The sequence below is a fragment of the Oreochromis niloticus genome, linkage group LG18 (genome assembly GCF_001858045.2).
Source record: "Oreochromis niloticus isolate F11D_XX linkage group LG18, O_niloticus_UMD_NMBU, whole genome shotgun sequence".
NCBI lineage: Eukaryota > Metazoa > Chordata > Actinopteri > Cichliformes > Cichlidae > Oreochromis > Oreochromis niloticus.
Window position 1 is genome coordinate 9,893,002 of NC_031982.2, and position 15,578 is coordinate 9,908,579.

Here is a 15,578-nt window from a genome sequence, read left to right on the forward strand (position 1 = left end):
GCAGCACGGCTTCATGCCAAGAAAGATTGTTTACTTTGAAAGTGTTGATAGAAAAGTATAGAAAAGGTCAGAAGGAGTTACACTGTGTCTTTGTGGATCCAGAGAAAGCAGACGATACAGTGCCAAGAAAGGAACTGATAGCGCAGGTGGAAAAGTGAAGATGCAAGCAGTAGAAGTAGTAGTAGAGATACCTTGGGTCAACCAAAGTAACAGACGGTGCACAAGACAAGAAGAAGAGTGCATGCATGGTGGAGTGAGTGGAGATGACTGTCTGAGGTGAACTGTGAAACCAGCTCTGATGTATGGTTTAAAGATGGTGGCACTGATAAAAAGACAGGAAGTGGAAGTGGCATCAGAGTGGATTTTCATCAGGAGTGACCAGGAAGAAGATTAGAAATGAGTCCATCAGCTCAGGTTGTTCAGTTAGGACATAAAGTCAAAGATGCAAGGCTGAGATGGTTTGGACATGTGCAGAGGAGGGATAGTGAAGATATTGGACAGAGGATGTTGAAGATGGAGCTGCCAAGCAGGAAGAAAAGAGAAAGACCTCAGCTCATGGATGTGGTGCAAGAGGAGCTGCAGAGGGTTGTTGTGACAGAAGAGGATACTGGGGGCAGGATGATTCGCTGCGATGACATATCAGGGAGGTACAGCTGGCAGCAGGACTGATTTATAAGTCAAAGAAGTTTATAAAGTGAAGCTGACTGATGTGTTGTCTGTATATGTACGTTATCTGCTCTGTATCCTGCAGCATCTTCTAGCACCTCTGACTCAAATAACAGAGACAGTAGACCCATGCTGATGAATAGTAAGTTGCTCACAACCTTTTCCACTTAATCAGCATATACATCAAATTCAGTTTATATATATTTAATTTAGTTTTTTGAATGACAACAGGCAGCTGGATTGGAATTAGAAGCCAGCGTTAATGAATGAATGAATGAATGAGTTGTTGATCACTGCAAAAATCATTGATGTTGACTGGTTGGGTAAGCTGTACAGGAATTCAAAGATTTGGAAAACTAAACAGCTGAGTACACAATCATCATTTTGTTACAGTCACTTTCTCTTATTTTAGTTCAGTCGTGTGGAGCCCGCCCATACATTAAAAATGCTGTAATTGTGGAAGAAGGTCCAATGTATTTGAAATACCAGAGCAATCGGTATTACAAACTAGCTGGTCCAGAGGCTGTGAGGTGTTACAGTGATGCTCACTGATCCAAACTACCCACCTGTGAAGGTATCAAAAAATTATTTTCTCTCCAAAAGTTTATTAAAGAAGCGTTCTGTGTGGTGGATCCTGCTAGATATGCTCGTCATGTTCTTGTGAAATCATCATCTGAATACATGCGGGAAGGAGAGACGAAGCCTTTTCCTTGTACAACAAAAGACTATTATATCAATGTTCGGTGCACTAATAGAAGAATATTTCTGAGTACATGTAAGTATATAAACGATCTCTTTATATTTTAACTTGTTTCTCTTTCAGTTTCTTTTTTCCTGTAACAGCTAACATACATGAAACTTCATTCTCCAGGATCTAATTAACACATCATTTCAAGAAGAATAGTGAAAGAAAACAAATAAATAAACATTTCCCACACAGGAACATATTGAAATAGAAACCTAACATTGCTGTTTGTTAAAGGCTGCAGCTGATGTTTGCCTATAGACTCGTTCCAACTTCCAACAGCCAAACTCATGTCATGTCAGAGACATTAACAGATAAATATTGAGATAAATATTGAGATATAGGTATAAATACAACCATAAATATATATATATATAAATATAAAATATGTGTGCAAATATATGCCGTGGTGTACCAAAGTAACAGAGTGCAGTTAGGTGTGTTTAATCCTGTTCTGCATGTGTGGATCTGACCCAAGTGGATGAATTACAGAGTCTGATAGCAGCAGGAAGGAACGACCTCCTGTAACGTTCCCCTCAGACAGTGAAGTTGAAGAAATCTATTCCTGAAACTGTTCTTCAGATTGTCCAGTGTGTTATGGAGGGAGTGGGAGCCATTGTCTATGATTGCAAGCAGTTTTGCCAGCAAATGTTAATATGGAATAAAAGTAAAACATGAAGAATAAAAGCAGTCTGGCTCTTTAAGAACAGAGAGGATTTTCCTCTGTAGGTTTATCTTTGAATGCAGTAAATCCGTCCTCACTAATAGAGTTTACTGGATCTGAGCTTCTAACTGATATGCCCCCTTTGTTGCTTTTGTCTGATTATGTTTAGGTTGTCCCACAGCTGACATTTTTTATGTAAGTGTAATTCTTTGATTTACTTTTCAAATATATACATTTCAAAGAAGTATATTAAATTGTGGATAACATTTACACAGCAGTTTGAAAATTATTTTTTTTATTTGTATTTTAATCAGGAAGTGTGCAGAGTATTCAGAGAACCCAACTGACAGCACGACCTTTCTGAAACTCTTCAACCAGAACCTGCAGAGCAACAACAAAACATGTTTCTTTTCTTTGCACAGTTTTAGTGCTGATTGTTCTTTAAACACCAAACTGTCCATAAATGTTTTGAACTTTGAATGCAGTCAATACATGATGTGTACACTGAATCCATAAAGTGTCGATGGCTGGCTGAGGTCTGAATTCAATGTTTCATCATCAGAGACGTCTTTGTATTGCTTTGTCTGCTAAAAGAGTGGATCTGTTTTTTCTTTGTACATACTTAGAACATCTACAAATGACTGTTTAAATATTGAAACTAGTATTTTTTTTAACAGTTTTCTAGTAGAGGTTTGGGTTGTGAGCTCTACACAATGAACACTTTCATAGATGCTGCAATGTCAGATTCTTCATGTGTGTACATGCACAGACCACATGTGCATACTGTTGTGCACATAAACTCACAGATGTATATGACAACTCAGGTTTATGCCAATAAATTTTTTATTCTAATTTTAAAAATGTAATACATATACATGTATTACAGTTTTTCAAAGACACCTTTCAGAACACAGCCTATGCCTGATTCTCATACCTGCATTAGTTTAGTCATAATGTTGAAATTGTGAGGAAAAAAGCAGATGAGCAAATCTGTAGCTGCCAGCTGTCCTCTAGGCTTCACCTCCGCAAAACCTGTGTCTCTGAACTGGATCTCAACAGTGTTTGTGGTCTCATAAGCTCTCCTGTGAATTTTAGTTTGTATACTTAGAATATATTATGCTAAATATATACAGGTTTTTCCACAATAGATATGATAGTAAAAGTTAGTAAACCTCTATTAAAGTCTCCCTCTACAGCCTGTTGTTTCTTAGATTCAGCATTGAAACTGAATTTAAAACAAAACATAGATGACATTCTGTCACCTTGGCAACCACCAAGATCTCACTGCCTACAGTCATTCAGTAACTCTCATTGGATAGCGTTCATAAACATCTTTCCCTAAATATCAAAGTTTTCTACTTGCCCTAGTTTAAATTATAAAAGAAATTATTATGCATGAGAATCTCTAGAATGTTGAGTACTTTTCCACTGAACAGTCGTCTTCTACTTTGGTTAGGGTTTTTAACAACCATTTATTGAACTTATATTTTGCTTTTGTTTTATTTTTTACTGCAATTTCTGTAGAGTAGCTTTTATAGTGTTAAATCAGTATATGCTACAAAATAAAAGCCTTTCCTTTACAGTAGGTTTGTAGGCATTTTATTTTGAATTGCTCCAATCATGGTACTTCAAAGGAGCAGCACTTCAAAGGAACAGCCTGTGATGTCAGAGAACATTCTACTGGCAAAACCCTTAAATAGGGGAGACATTCAACCAACTGTAGTGGATCTCGGATGGCAGAAACACACAACAACCTGGTTGTTAAAACAAAGATAAGGCAGACGCACAGAAACGCAGACGCAAACGCTCAACCATCGACAATGGCAGAAGCACAAACGAAAATGGTCATCACTCCAAAAATAACAATCTTGCAAAGACCAAAAAATGAGCTTGAAAAACCCGGAAGACCAAATACTGAAAAATCTCCCGTGGCACAAGCTCAAACAGAAACGGTCATTGCACCGAAAATAACAATCCTGCAAAGACCAAAAAATGGGCTTGAAAAACCTGGAAGACCAAATACTGAAAAATCTCCCGTGGCACAAGCTCAAACAGAAACGGTCATTACTCCAAAAATAACAATCCTGCAAAGACCAAAAAATGAGCTTGAAAAACCCGGAAGACCAAATACTGAAAAATCTCCCGTGGCACAAGCTCAAACAGAAACAGTCATCACTCCAAAAATAACAATCCTGCAAAGACCAAAAATGAGCTTGAAAAACCCGGAAGACCAAATACTGAAAAATCTCCCGTGGCACAAGCTCAAACAGAAACGGTCATTGCACCGAAAATAACAATCCTGCAAAGACCAAAAAATGAGCTTGAAAAACCTGGAAGACCAAATACTGAAAAATCTCCCGTGGCACAAGCTCAAACAGAAATGGTCATTGCACCGAAAATAACAATCCTGCAAAGACCAAAAAATGAGCTTGAAAAACCCGGAAGACCAAATACTGAAAATCTCCCGTGGCACAAGCTCAAACAGAAACGGTCATCACTCCAAAAATAACAATCCTGCAAAGACCAAAAAATGAGCTTGAAAAACCCGGAGGACCAAATACTGAAAAATCTCCCGTGGCACAAGCTCAAACAGAAACAGTCATCACTCCAAAAATAACAATCCTGCAAAGACCAAAAAATGAGCTTGAAAAACCCGGAAGACCAAATACTGAAAAATCTCCCGTGGCACAAGCTCAAACAGAAACGGTCATTGCACCGAAAATAACAATCCTGCAAAGACCAAAAAATGAGCTTGAAAAACCTGGAAGACCAAATACTGAAAAATCTCCCGTGGCACAAGCTCAAACAGAAATGGTCATTGCACCGAAAATAACAATCCTGCAAAGACCAAAAAATGAGCTTGAAAAACCCGGAAGACCAAATACTGAAAAATCTCCCGTGGCACAAGCTCAAACAGAAACGGTCATCACTCCAAAAATAACAATCCTGCAAAGACCAAAAAATGAGCTTGAAAAACCCGGAGGACCAAATACTGAAAAATCTCCCGTGGCACAAGCTCAAACAGAAACGGTCATGAAAACAAAGAAAACAAAAAAGCAACAACAGCAAAGAGTGGCTGAAGAGCCAAGAAGACCGATTACTCGGGCATATGCTCGGGCTCTTCTAGAAGCTCAAAACAACGCAGCTGATGGAACAAACCCGAGAATTGCAGAAATGCAAGAAAACACTCGGGCAACTTCTGAAAGGGAAAATCCTGAATCCCTCACTATCTCAGAAGTAAAGGAGGACATGACTATGGAGACACAGGGAAATGTGCATAACCCCAGTGGACAAAACCCTGGGCCTAATGGAGGGACTTGGCAACATCAGTCCAATCCCAGATTTAGACCCCATCAGGGCGCAGTCCAGTTTAATCCATGGCACGAGATTGCTGCTCTCAGACAGCAACTTCAAGCCTCCCAAAACCATCAGAACGACCTTTATTGGCACATGGTTGCTGCTAACAAGAGGGCCTCTTATCACCAGTTTCAGCTGACCAAACTTTATGCACAAATGTACAACAACAAAAGAAATCATGAGGAAACAGTTAAAGACCTCATAGAGCAGCTGGAGGAGGCTTCTAGAAATAAGCCCGATAACAAGAGTGAAAGAGAGGCTCTCACAAATGACAATCAAGCAATTGTCAGACTGGATGAGGTGATGCTATCCCTGCAGGAACAAATCAGCCACCCTACCACAGAGCAGTGTGTGGAGTCTGCCACTCCAACCGCAGAGGCTTCACACACCGACTCTGTAGGCCTGAAGTCCTCTAAGGAGGCTGAATTTGAGGTCCAATGTAGGAATCAACGAGAGCAGATAGAGATGCTCCAGAAACAGCTCATGGCAGCTCAAAATCAACTGAAAGAGCAGGCCATTAAACATAGCCAGGAGAAGGAGTCACTCAAGACAGAAATCAGTGACCTGAAATCCCAGCTGCTCTCCAACAAGGCCCTTCATGATTTGAAGGTAGAGTCTCTTGACCAAGAGCTGAAAGAAGCCAGAGCTTCCTACCTCAAAGTCACAAAGGAGCAAAATGAACAAAATTCTGCCGATGCAAATGAAATGCAAAGATCTGAGCCTCTGAAAGAAAATGACACTGGAGGACAGGAGAAGACAGAGAAAAAGGACTTGCTGCCATCGACTGCAATGTCTCTGCAGGAGCCTCTGAAAGAAGAAGACACCGAACAACAAGAAAAGATAGAAAAAGAGGACTCGACTGCATTGTGCGTCCAGGAATCTTTGCAAAGGCTACGAGACAAACAGAAAATGTTTACTGCCAAGGTGGCTGAACTCGAAACCGAAGTTAAGACCCTGCCAGAGATACCGCAAATTAAGAAGAAGAAGAAGAAGCGGAACTGGCTGCTTCGGCTTTTCACCTAATTTGGTCTCAACATTGTGTCCTAAAATTCATATTTATATACTTATATTTGGGGCTTTTTTAACACCAACCGCTTATAAGCCCACTGGCATCAATTTTAGGACAAATATGTAAATGAATGGAGCTGAAGGAAAAACCACGTCTTCCTCCACCTCTGTTCCATCTTAATTTTCACCTCTCCTCTGTTCTCTCCCATCTCCGTCCCTTTAACTCCTGACACCTTCCCCATCTCCCTCCCCTATCTCCCTCTCTCTCTCTTTTTTCACCCTCACCCCCCAACCAGTCCCGACAGTTGACTGCTCCCTCTAGAGCCTGGTTCTGTCATAGGTTTCTTCCTTTTAAAGGGAGTTTTTCCTATCCACTGTCGCCCAGTGCTTGCTCAGAGGGGATTGTTGGGGTTTTCTCTTCTCTATTTCCTCCTTTCTATCACTTTTTTTTACCTCTTTTTTCCTCTTCTACCTTTCTTTTACCTTTTTCTTTACACCCCCCACCATTTCCTCCATCATCTCCCTAACCTGTGTTCACTTTTGAACAGACAGGTTAGAGAGATGGGGTGGAACAATAAACACAATTGGCTATATTTTACATGTGACTGATCGATGTCTTCATTCAAGAATAAATTGTCTTAAGTATAAATACAAGAAATGGGTGATTGCTGCATGTGTGTTTGTATGTGTGCATAATATGCATACTTTACTTGTTAGATCCAAATCCCAGAAGCAATTAAATAAAACAAGAAGACAAACAAAACAAAAATATAAAGAAAAATCAGAGAGCCGTGCTGTATAGACAGCTTAGCTTAAGCGGTTACTGTAGATCAGATGCCACCTACGTTTCATGACAGTCTTCTTTATGGCATGAATCTCCCCTGTGATCATTGATCAGTAAATCTCACTGCACATAGATTCAACTGTTATAATTTCATCAGTAAAGCTCCTCAGGTGATTTAATTGTGGTTGTAGTAAATGCTGAACTTTGTTGCGATTTCTGTTTTTAGAATCAATAGCCCACATTTTGATTTAGTTTTGCATCTTTAGCATATATTAACCACTGGATGTAAAATAACATATACAAAAGAAAAAAACTCTGAATCACATTTAGTGTTACATTTTAGATCACCACAATAGGATATCCACAATTTAGGATCCAGGCATTTGTTTTAGTTCAGTGTCGCAGTCATTCAATGATTGAGTAGTTTACAGAACCAGCAGTTAGCAGCAATAACTTCAGCTGCTTCAATTCATTGACATTTGAAAGCAATCCTTGAGACACAGCATTTCAGTCAGGTTGAGGTCTGGACTTCCATGCTGTATATTTGCTGCTGTGCTTGGGGTCATTATCCTGTTGCATGGTCTAACTTAGGAGAAGCTTTAGCTGTCAGACAGACGGCCTCACATTTGACTCTAGAAAACTTTGGCATACAGAGGAGTTCGTCGACTGCAAGGTGCCTCTCTCTTGTGGCTGCAGAACAAGCCCAAATCACCACCCTTGAACCAGCTTGCTTGACAGTTGGCTTGAGGTGTTTGTGCTGTGTTTGATTTTTGCTGAAGGTACTGCTGTGCATTATGGCCAAACCTCCACTTTGGTCTCATCTGTTAAAAAGACGTTTCTCCAGAAGTCTCCTTCGAGGGCCCAATCACTTGTGTGTGTGTCCATCACCAGCTGCTCAAGCAGTTGGTTTAGTTCAGCTCTGGTTTCTAGCAGTCGTCACAACATGTCAAAAGTACTGTTCCAATGAGTGGTACAATCCCGGAACAGAGTTTTGCAACACCTTTTGATCATCTCTTCATTTGCCACTGATGATTTTCTTACAGCATGTATCAGTTTTCTTGCTTTAGTTATGACTGAATCAGCAGTTGGGTGTTTCATGGCATCGTTCATTGTGAGTTGGAGTGTGCGGTAGGTACGGCTTTCTGTGGAACCTGCTGTTCTCCCCATCTTCTTGCAGCTCAAGGTATTAAAAAAAGAAAAACAGACAATTAACGTTTAAAGATTATAACATCATAAACGTAGAAGCAATAGTCTAAAAATGTTGTTCTATTTCCACTTGAGGCATTTATTTCATTAAATAAAAACTACTTCTTAAACTATGGTCATTCGCTCCAGTTTATTCCAGATTATGCTGCAGGTATCTTAAGTAAGCAGACCTGTAAGCGGCAGAGGAGAGCAGGTTGCTGACATTACCAGCTGATAAAGATCTGTGGCTATTCATAGTCCCTCAAAGTAATTAAGTGATAAATAAAAAAAGGAAAAATAAGAAAATAGAAAATTTTCTTTGAATAACAGAAACATTCTTGTTTTATAATTACTGCACAATCTGGGCAATGAGCTAATTTAATCAGCCAATTTTCTTTGGTCATTTTACACATTTATTTATTCCAATTTGTGCTCAAAGAGTATCACTGAAATACTTATTTCTTTTATTATAGCAGCATTTTTTTATTGTGTGGAAAAAAAGTTGTACTGTTCCAATAGTCTGTCTTTATCTTTCTTACGATGTCTCAGTGATTTGATTTTTAACTAAACTTCTTTTCACTGATGGACAGTTTCACTGGTCAAGCCCACTTTAGGCTATAGTGCCACACAATGTAAAATGAGTCTGACATCCCTGGATTAGACTCAAACACACTTCACATGTGTAAGATTAATGTTGGATTCTTTTAATATGTAATACTGAATTTAATAAACACCTGCAGCCTTGCACAGCATGCCGAGAACAAGCAAATAGTAAAAGCGATGCACAAGTTTTAAGACACTGTACAGTAACAAAGCCTGTATTCATCAGCATAGCGATGTGTCAGGATCTAACAGTTTATATAAACTGCTGTCCTGTGATTCCCCTGAGATGTCAGATTTATCCAGAGAAAGCTCCCAGCTCTCAGCCAGCTGTTAATAGAGTGAGAATAGTAGGAAACTAAAACTCATATGTAATTCATCCATTGCTATTTTTGTTTTTTAAACATCTGTCCTTTCACTTAATTTTACCTCAATCTACCCAACACATGTTCCTCAAAAGAAAATATAGAGAGCATGCAAGGCTCAATAAGAACTGAATCTTTCACAGCAAAACAAATATCATGATAACAATATTATTGAACACAGTCAACACAGTCAACATCCTTTTTGCTTGTTTTGTTTCTGGCTTTAGGATTCAGTCTTTGCTGAACGTCTGTGCTTTGACGTGACTGCTGTTTGAGGTTTCACAATGTTGAACTCTGATTACGGCTGTCCGGGAAGTCAGTTGGAAACCTGGACTGTAAATAACCTCATAGATTTTTGTACAAAACATTATCTGACAAATGCAGGAGGAAAGAAATAAATACAAGCAGTTGCAACTGAGCGGTGTTTTCTTGACGTTCACTATGTTTCAAAGTGAGAGAAATTTAAAGTTCACAGTAAATGAAACAACAGCTGTACAAAATGTGTGTGTGTGCACATTTAAGGACTCTAATTTCCACTATTTACATTTATAAAATGTGCACGCAGTGTCTATTTGTGAATTGTGTTTAACAACAGCCAGAATTACTCAGTGTAATGTTTACTGTTTCCCAACTTTTCAGCTTTGATGACTAATTATTAACTGGTTCAGAAGAACAAGGTTCTACTCTGCTCTGCTTTGTGAATTTGTTCCTGCAAAATGTGTCTCAGGTCTCTTGGATTTGTCCTGGTTTTCTTTCCTGGAGTGCTTCTCGGTGAGGACATTTATTTATGTATTTATTTGAAGTTGTTGGTTATTTATCTAATGTGCATTTTTATGGGGTTTGTTTGTTTGTTTGTTTTTATTGTATTTCAGCACAGCGCTGTGATGCTCCCAGACTGGTTCATGGTTATTTTATCCCCGAACAAGAGACTTACTTTGACAGAACCACGATCACTTATTCCTGTGATAATGGATATAAACCTGTAGTGGAGGATTGGTGGGCAACCAGTACCTGTGAACGTGGGAAATGGTCTCATGAACCACAATGTATAGGTAAGTGTTACATATATATGTCTATACTGGGAATGGTGAATATGCTTAATAGCTTAAATATATCTATCTATCTATCTATCTATCTATCTATCTATCTATATATATATATATATACATATATATATAATTAAAAAATTATGTAATCAGTTGTCTCAAAAAATAAGAAATGAGCTAAAAAATAGACTGATCAGCAAATAAAGACAATGTTCAATCTTATGTCAGGATGGTGAAGCTTTAATTTTAACTCTAAAAAAGTTATAAACTAAATAAAACACAATATTATGAGGTACAGGACATACAAATCAGAGTTTGGGACTTGAATTAACTGTTCATGCAGGGACACATTGCTGTTTATGGAGTTTTAAAGTTAAATACCACAGAGGTCTTAGCTTATCAAGAATCTTTCTGCCATAAATAAAAGAAAATTACATTTCTTCCAAGAAAATACGTGTTGCTTCTCTTCATGGTTAAGATGGAAATTCATCATTGATCGTGACTTTTATGAACACTTACCCTAACCCTGAACCCTAACAGTTAATATTGTTAAACTATTGATGGTGACTTTGGTCTGGTTTTCCTCCGATTTAAAAGAAAAATGAAAAAACTCTCTTCCAGTAATTCCTTGAATAAACTATTCACAACATATAATGTGGAATTTAATGTAGGTCAGTACTGGGAATGGTGAATTAGCTTTAAAAGCGTCAGTATAAATTATGTTTTTAAAAAATGATGTAATTAGTTTAGATTCGCTAATAAATAGACTCATCTGAGAAAAAGAACAATGGAATCTGATTATTTCAGTAAATAAATATAAAAAGCAATAAAATATAATTGCAGAATCGTGACGTTTAATTTAATGTTTTTGTGCCAAGTGTAAAAAAATTTATTTATAGTAGTTTTAAAGAACTACAAATCAGGAATTTCAGTCTCACCCAAGTAAATTAAAAAAACTCTCTTCCAGTAATTCCTTGAAATAACTATTCACAACGTTTAATGCGGCATGTTGCTGTTGGCAATCAGAAAGTTTTAATTATGAATGTAAAAGTTACTCTGTAAAATCTCAAAGTGCTGATGGTGACTCTGGTCTGTTCTTCCTCAGATGAAAGCAGCTGCCTTCCACCAACTATTCCCAATGGAAAGTACCCTGAAAACTCAAACGGCTGGTATGAGGATGGAAGTAGACTAAGGATAACATGTGATGGAGGATTTGAGCACCAAAACCAGATCACCACCACTACCTGTGGAAATGGAAAATGGTCCTCTGCACCAGTCTGTGAGAGTAAGTCTGCTACATGTTTGACTCCAGTTAGCTGTTCAACACTTTTTTTTCTGCTTCTATTCATGACTTTTTATTTTTACAGGAAGTATGAGTGCATGCAGTGCACCTCCTAAAATCCCCCATGCAGTCATCATTCATGGATACCAGGAGGTGTTTGCTGCAGGTTCAGAAGTGCAGTATGAGTGTGAAGACGGATACACTGCAGAGGGAGCACACAACAAAAAATCTGTTTGTATACAAGGAAACTGGACAGCAGGGCCAACATGTAGTAAGCTGACAGTTTACTAAGATCTGCATTTATGTATTTACTTTCATGAATTGGCAATAATCAACAGTAAGTTTAAAAAGAAATTATCACATGACGCTTGTATCAGTGCATGAATGAATGAGAATGTTTAATTTTATGGTTGTTTCTTTTGTCCAGCTAATGTCTGTGCTGTCAACACCGATGACCATCCTGAATACATATCTGTGGGAACTGTGTACATAGAAAATGGTGAGGAAAAGAGAGTGGAGTGTGTGAAACCACACAGCTGGTCATTGAAACATTATTCTAACATTCGGTGCATCAATGGAAGAATGGAGGCAACTGAATGTAAGTATTACTGTAAACTCTTTATGTTTGAACGTGTCAGTCAGAAAAGGGTTTTCAGCACTGTGTTGCCTACATGTTAACACATTTATATTACTTATAAGAAAGAAAACGTTTTAATAAATAAAACAACTGAACATGAATCATTTTAATAACAACTACATTTAAAAGATCTGAGCACTTAATGTCTCTCAGTGTCGTTAAATCCAACCAGGCTTTTACAACTTTAAACTCCTTTAGACACACACAGAAAAAACAACTCTGCTGATTCACTGATTCGTTGTTTCTACCTTCATTAGTTGTCACCAGAAGTACTGCACAGGCACCTGTCACACCTTGTAGTGTTTGCTGCAGCCCTGACAGCTTCCCTTTCCCTGCACTAATGCCTGTGATGATTTAAACCTGAAGTTATTCTTGGCATTTCCACTTGGCAATTTCTAGTGGAATCACAATAGATCTTATAGACCCGATGAATATGTATTTCTTTAAAACATGCAGAACGCTTTAAACAGAGTTTACTGTGTGATCACTTTCAATGAGGCGGATATATATGTTGTTTACTTTGTGACTCGTGTAAACACAGGTGATTATTCAGTAAACAAACATCCACTTCTATAGAAACTTCTGACTCATGCAGTGATTTAAACAGTATCCCAGTAAAGTCGATTCAACAAAATATTAAACCTGATAAAAACTGGCAGCAGCTTGTGGACATGTAGGAAGCTGAACACGTCTCATCTGCAAATGTTAAGTAAGTGAAGTTTTCACACTGAGCTTCTGCATCACTGTTTACAGGTTGTAACAGGGTGGAGCATGCAGTGGTGAGTGTTCCTCTTTAAAAGAAATGCTGTGTATCCTTATTGCTCTCATCTGTCATTTGAAGGTGTTTCAAATGAAGAATCACAACTTGATTTTTATACTTAGTTTTCACACTTTATTTTTTTCCTCTGGTTTTTACATTTTAAAAAATGTATTATATTTGTAATTTATTCATAAAGCATCTGTTCTTCTAACCAGGCAAGTCTATTCGACTGTGACTAAACCTGTAGCTGAGGATTTGCTCACCACTTTGGAGCTTTTAAAGGAGACACCTGATATTTGATCGCATCGTCACATCCTGTGTTAGCTTCTCATTTTCATCTTCAAACATTTAAGAGAAAATGGTTTGTGTGCTCTTATTTGAGACACAAACACCACCAAACTGAATAAAGTCTCAGATTTTACCATCAAAACTGCTCCTGCTTTGTGTGTTTCATTGTTTAGTATCTGAAGAGCACTGATTTAAACCTAGCTGTCCTGTTCAGGGTGACAAGTTGCTGAAAGTTCTCACATGTGGTTTCTTTTCTGGAGCCTCCAGACAGTCACACACCTACAAACTCACACATTTCTTTTTGTTTGTTTGTTTGTTTGTTTGTTTGTTTGTTTGTTTGTTTGTTTGTTTGTTTGTTTGTCTTTGCAGTTTTGATTTATTGATCATGGCAAAAAGTTTGAGAAAAACTTTATCACTTTTTCCAAATGTGAACATTATTTAAAATATCGAATTGTCAAACAGTTCCAACCAAAGTTATGGGAAAAGCCTCGTGAAAATAATAACTTTGTTTTTATTTCTTTACTGTTTAAAAACTGAATAATTTCCCAATTACCAAAACACTTTCTGAATGCTTTAATAAGGTTCTTACACTCAAAAAAATCTTTTGTTGGATGAACACAATTTAATCATGGCACCTTTTTCCGCATGATTTAACCAAGTACAATAACCCATTTTTGACCATGTCAAACCAACACATTTGGCTTTGGTGGTTTAATGTAATCAGATTACGTTGGATCAACGTAGTATACTTGCAAGGACTTGAAGTGATTTATTTAAGTATGTAAAGTGAAATTTGTTTTAATTCATTCTACACAAGTTAAAAACTTTAGGAAAACACAATGAAATCTTGTTGTTTGAACAACTACTTTGTTAATCAAGGCAATTACTGCTATTCTTGCTTAATGAACCAATATGGGGGTTGATGATTTCATAGAGACAAACAACCATTTGCACTTACATTCATGGGTAAATTAGAATCACCGATTAACCTAACTCTAATTACACACTGCAAACCAGCCAGATTGTGGATTTGAACGCAGGCCCTTCTTGCTGTGAGGCAACAGCACTAACTGCTGTCAATCCAGGCTTAACAAAACTAGGAAAGCTATGATTACAAGGCCTTATGTAGAATTCTCTATACGTTTTTGTCCTTGACAGGTTAAACCACAATAAATAGCGAGAGCATACACGTGGTGTGGGTTAGTTGTCTGCCTCTTAAAACTTCAGCAATTTTGCTGCAGTTTGACATCTAATGTGATCTTGTGAATTTCATGAGTCCAGGCAACTAACCACTCTTACTAGATTGCATCATGTCATCTCAACAAGAACAAATTAAGTTGCTGAATTTCAAGCAGATGCTACATGATTTAATTACATTCACCATAGAAACATGAAATTATTTAGTTCAAAGTACGAGTTTGAATCTTGTACATGTAACAACCACCCAATTTCATTTTTTTGAGTGTACACATTTTATTGTACACACACACACACACACATATATATATATATACATATATATATATATACATGCATATAAATAAAAAAATTCACCTCTCGCCCTGCGGGCGGTCTATCCTTCAAGCTCGGGTCTTCTACCAGACACCTGGGAGCTTAAGGGCCCTGCGCAGTATCTAAACTGTTCCTAGGACTGCGCTCTTCTTGACAAAGATCTCGGATGTTGTTCCTGGGGTCTGCTGGAGCCACCACACCTAGTGCTCCGATTACCACTGGGACAACTGTTACCTTCACCCTCCACATCTTCTCAAGCTCTTCTCTGAGCCCTTGGTACTTCTCCAGCTTCTCATGTTCCTTCTTCCTGATGCTGCTGTTTTTCGGTATCGCTACATCTATCACTACGGCCATCATGTGAAATACTATGAATACTTTCCAGATATGTGCAACCAACAAATTTCAAAAAAGCAGCCTAACACCCACAGAAGCAGATAGATCACTCATTAATACATTTTCCTTATTCAGCTTATTCATAAGCTTCATAACGATGCCATGTGTTTACTTCCCCATCGTGCACAACCAGACGAGCCCACACATATCTGACAGTTTGACACTTTACACTATTTCCTTTGCTTCCTTACCTGAGTGAGTCCTGAAGTGCATTTCTAGACTTGACTTGACTTTAAATTCTTTCATGCAGACCTCACACTGACGCACAGCAACTTTCTGCAGTCTT

At 38.0% G+C, this 15,578-nt stretch overlaps 1 protein-coding gene and 1 long non-coding RNA gene across 2 annotated transcripts; both read left to right on the top strand.

Moving 5' to 3' along the window:
• The first annotated feature begins 1,449 nt into the window (after positions 1–1,449).
• LOC112842892 (uncharacterized) lies at positions 1,450–2,638 on the top strand. Its single transcript, XR_003214938.1, has 2 exons — positions 1,450–2,270; positions 2,390–2,638. It is a non-coding gene; the product is annotated as an uncharacterized LOC112842892 (long non-coding RNA).
• Positions 2,639–9,994: 7,356 nt separating this feature from the next.
• LOC100707322 (complement factor H-related protein 1) lies at positions 9,995–13,532 on the top strand. Its single transcript, XM_005475971.3, has 7 exons — positions 9,995–10,145; positions 10,247–10,426; positions 11,526–11,705; positions 11,788–11,973; positions 12,130–12,300; positions 13,093–13,118; positions 13,315–13,532. Exons 1-7 carry the CDS (start codon positions 10,091–10,093, stop codon positions 13,336–13,338), a joined length of 822 nt encoding a protein of 273 aa, XP_005476028.1. The 5' UTR covers positions 9,995–10,090; the 3' UTR covers positions 13,339–13,532.
• Positions 13,533–15,578: the final 2,046 nt, after the last annotated feature.

What these genes read in the sequence shown, in the direction of transcription:
- LOC100707322 (XM_005475971.3), top strand. Translation starts at nt 10,091, where the DNA reads ATGTGTCTCAGGTCTCTTGGATTTGTCCTGGTTTTCTTTCCTGGAGTG. An exon ending in GACAGCAGGGCCAACATGTA is followed by an intron (nt 11,974 to 12,129) that starts GTAAGCTGACAG and finishes TCTTTTGTCCAG; the next exon opens with CTAATGTCTGTGCTGTCAAC. An exon ending in AAGAATGGAGGCAACTGAAT is followed by an intron (nt 12,301 to 13,092) that starts GTAAGTATTACT and finishes CACTGTTTACAG; the next exon opens with GTTGTAACAGGGTGGAGCAT.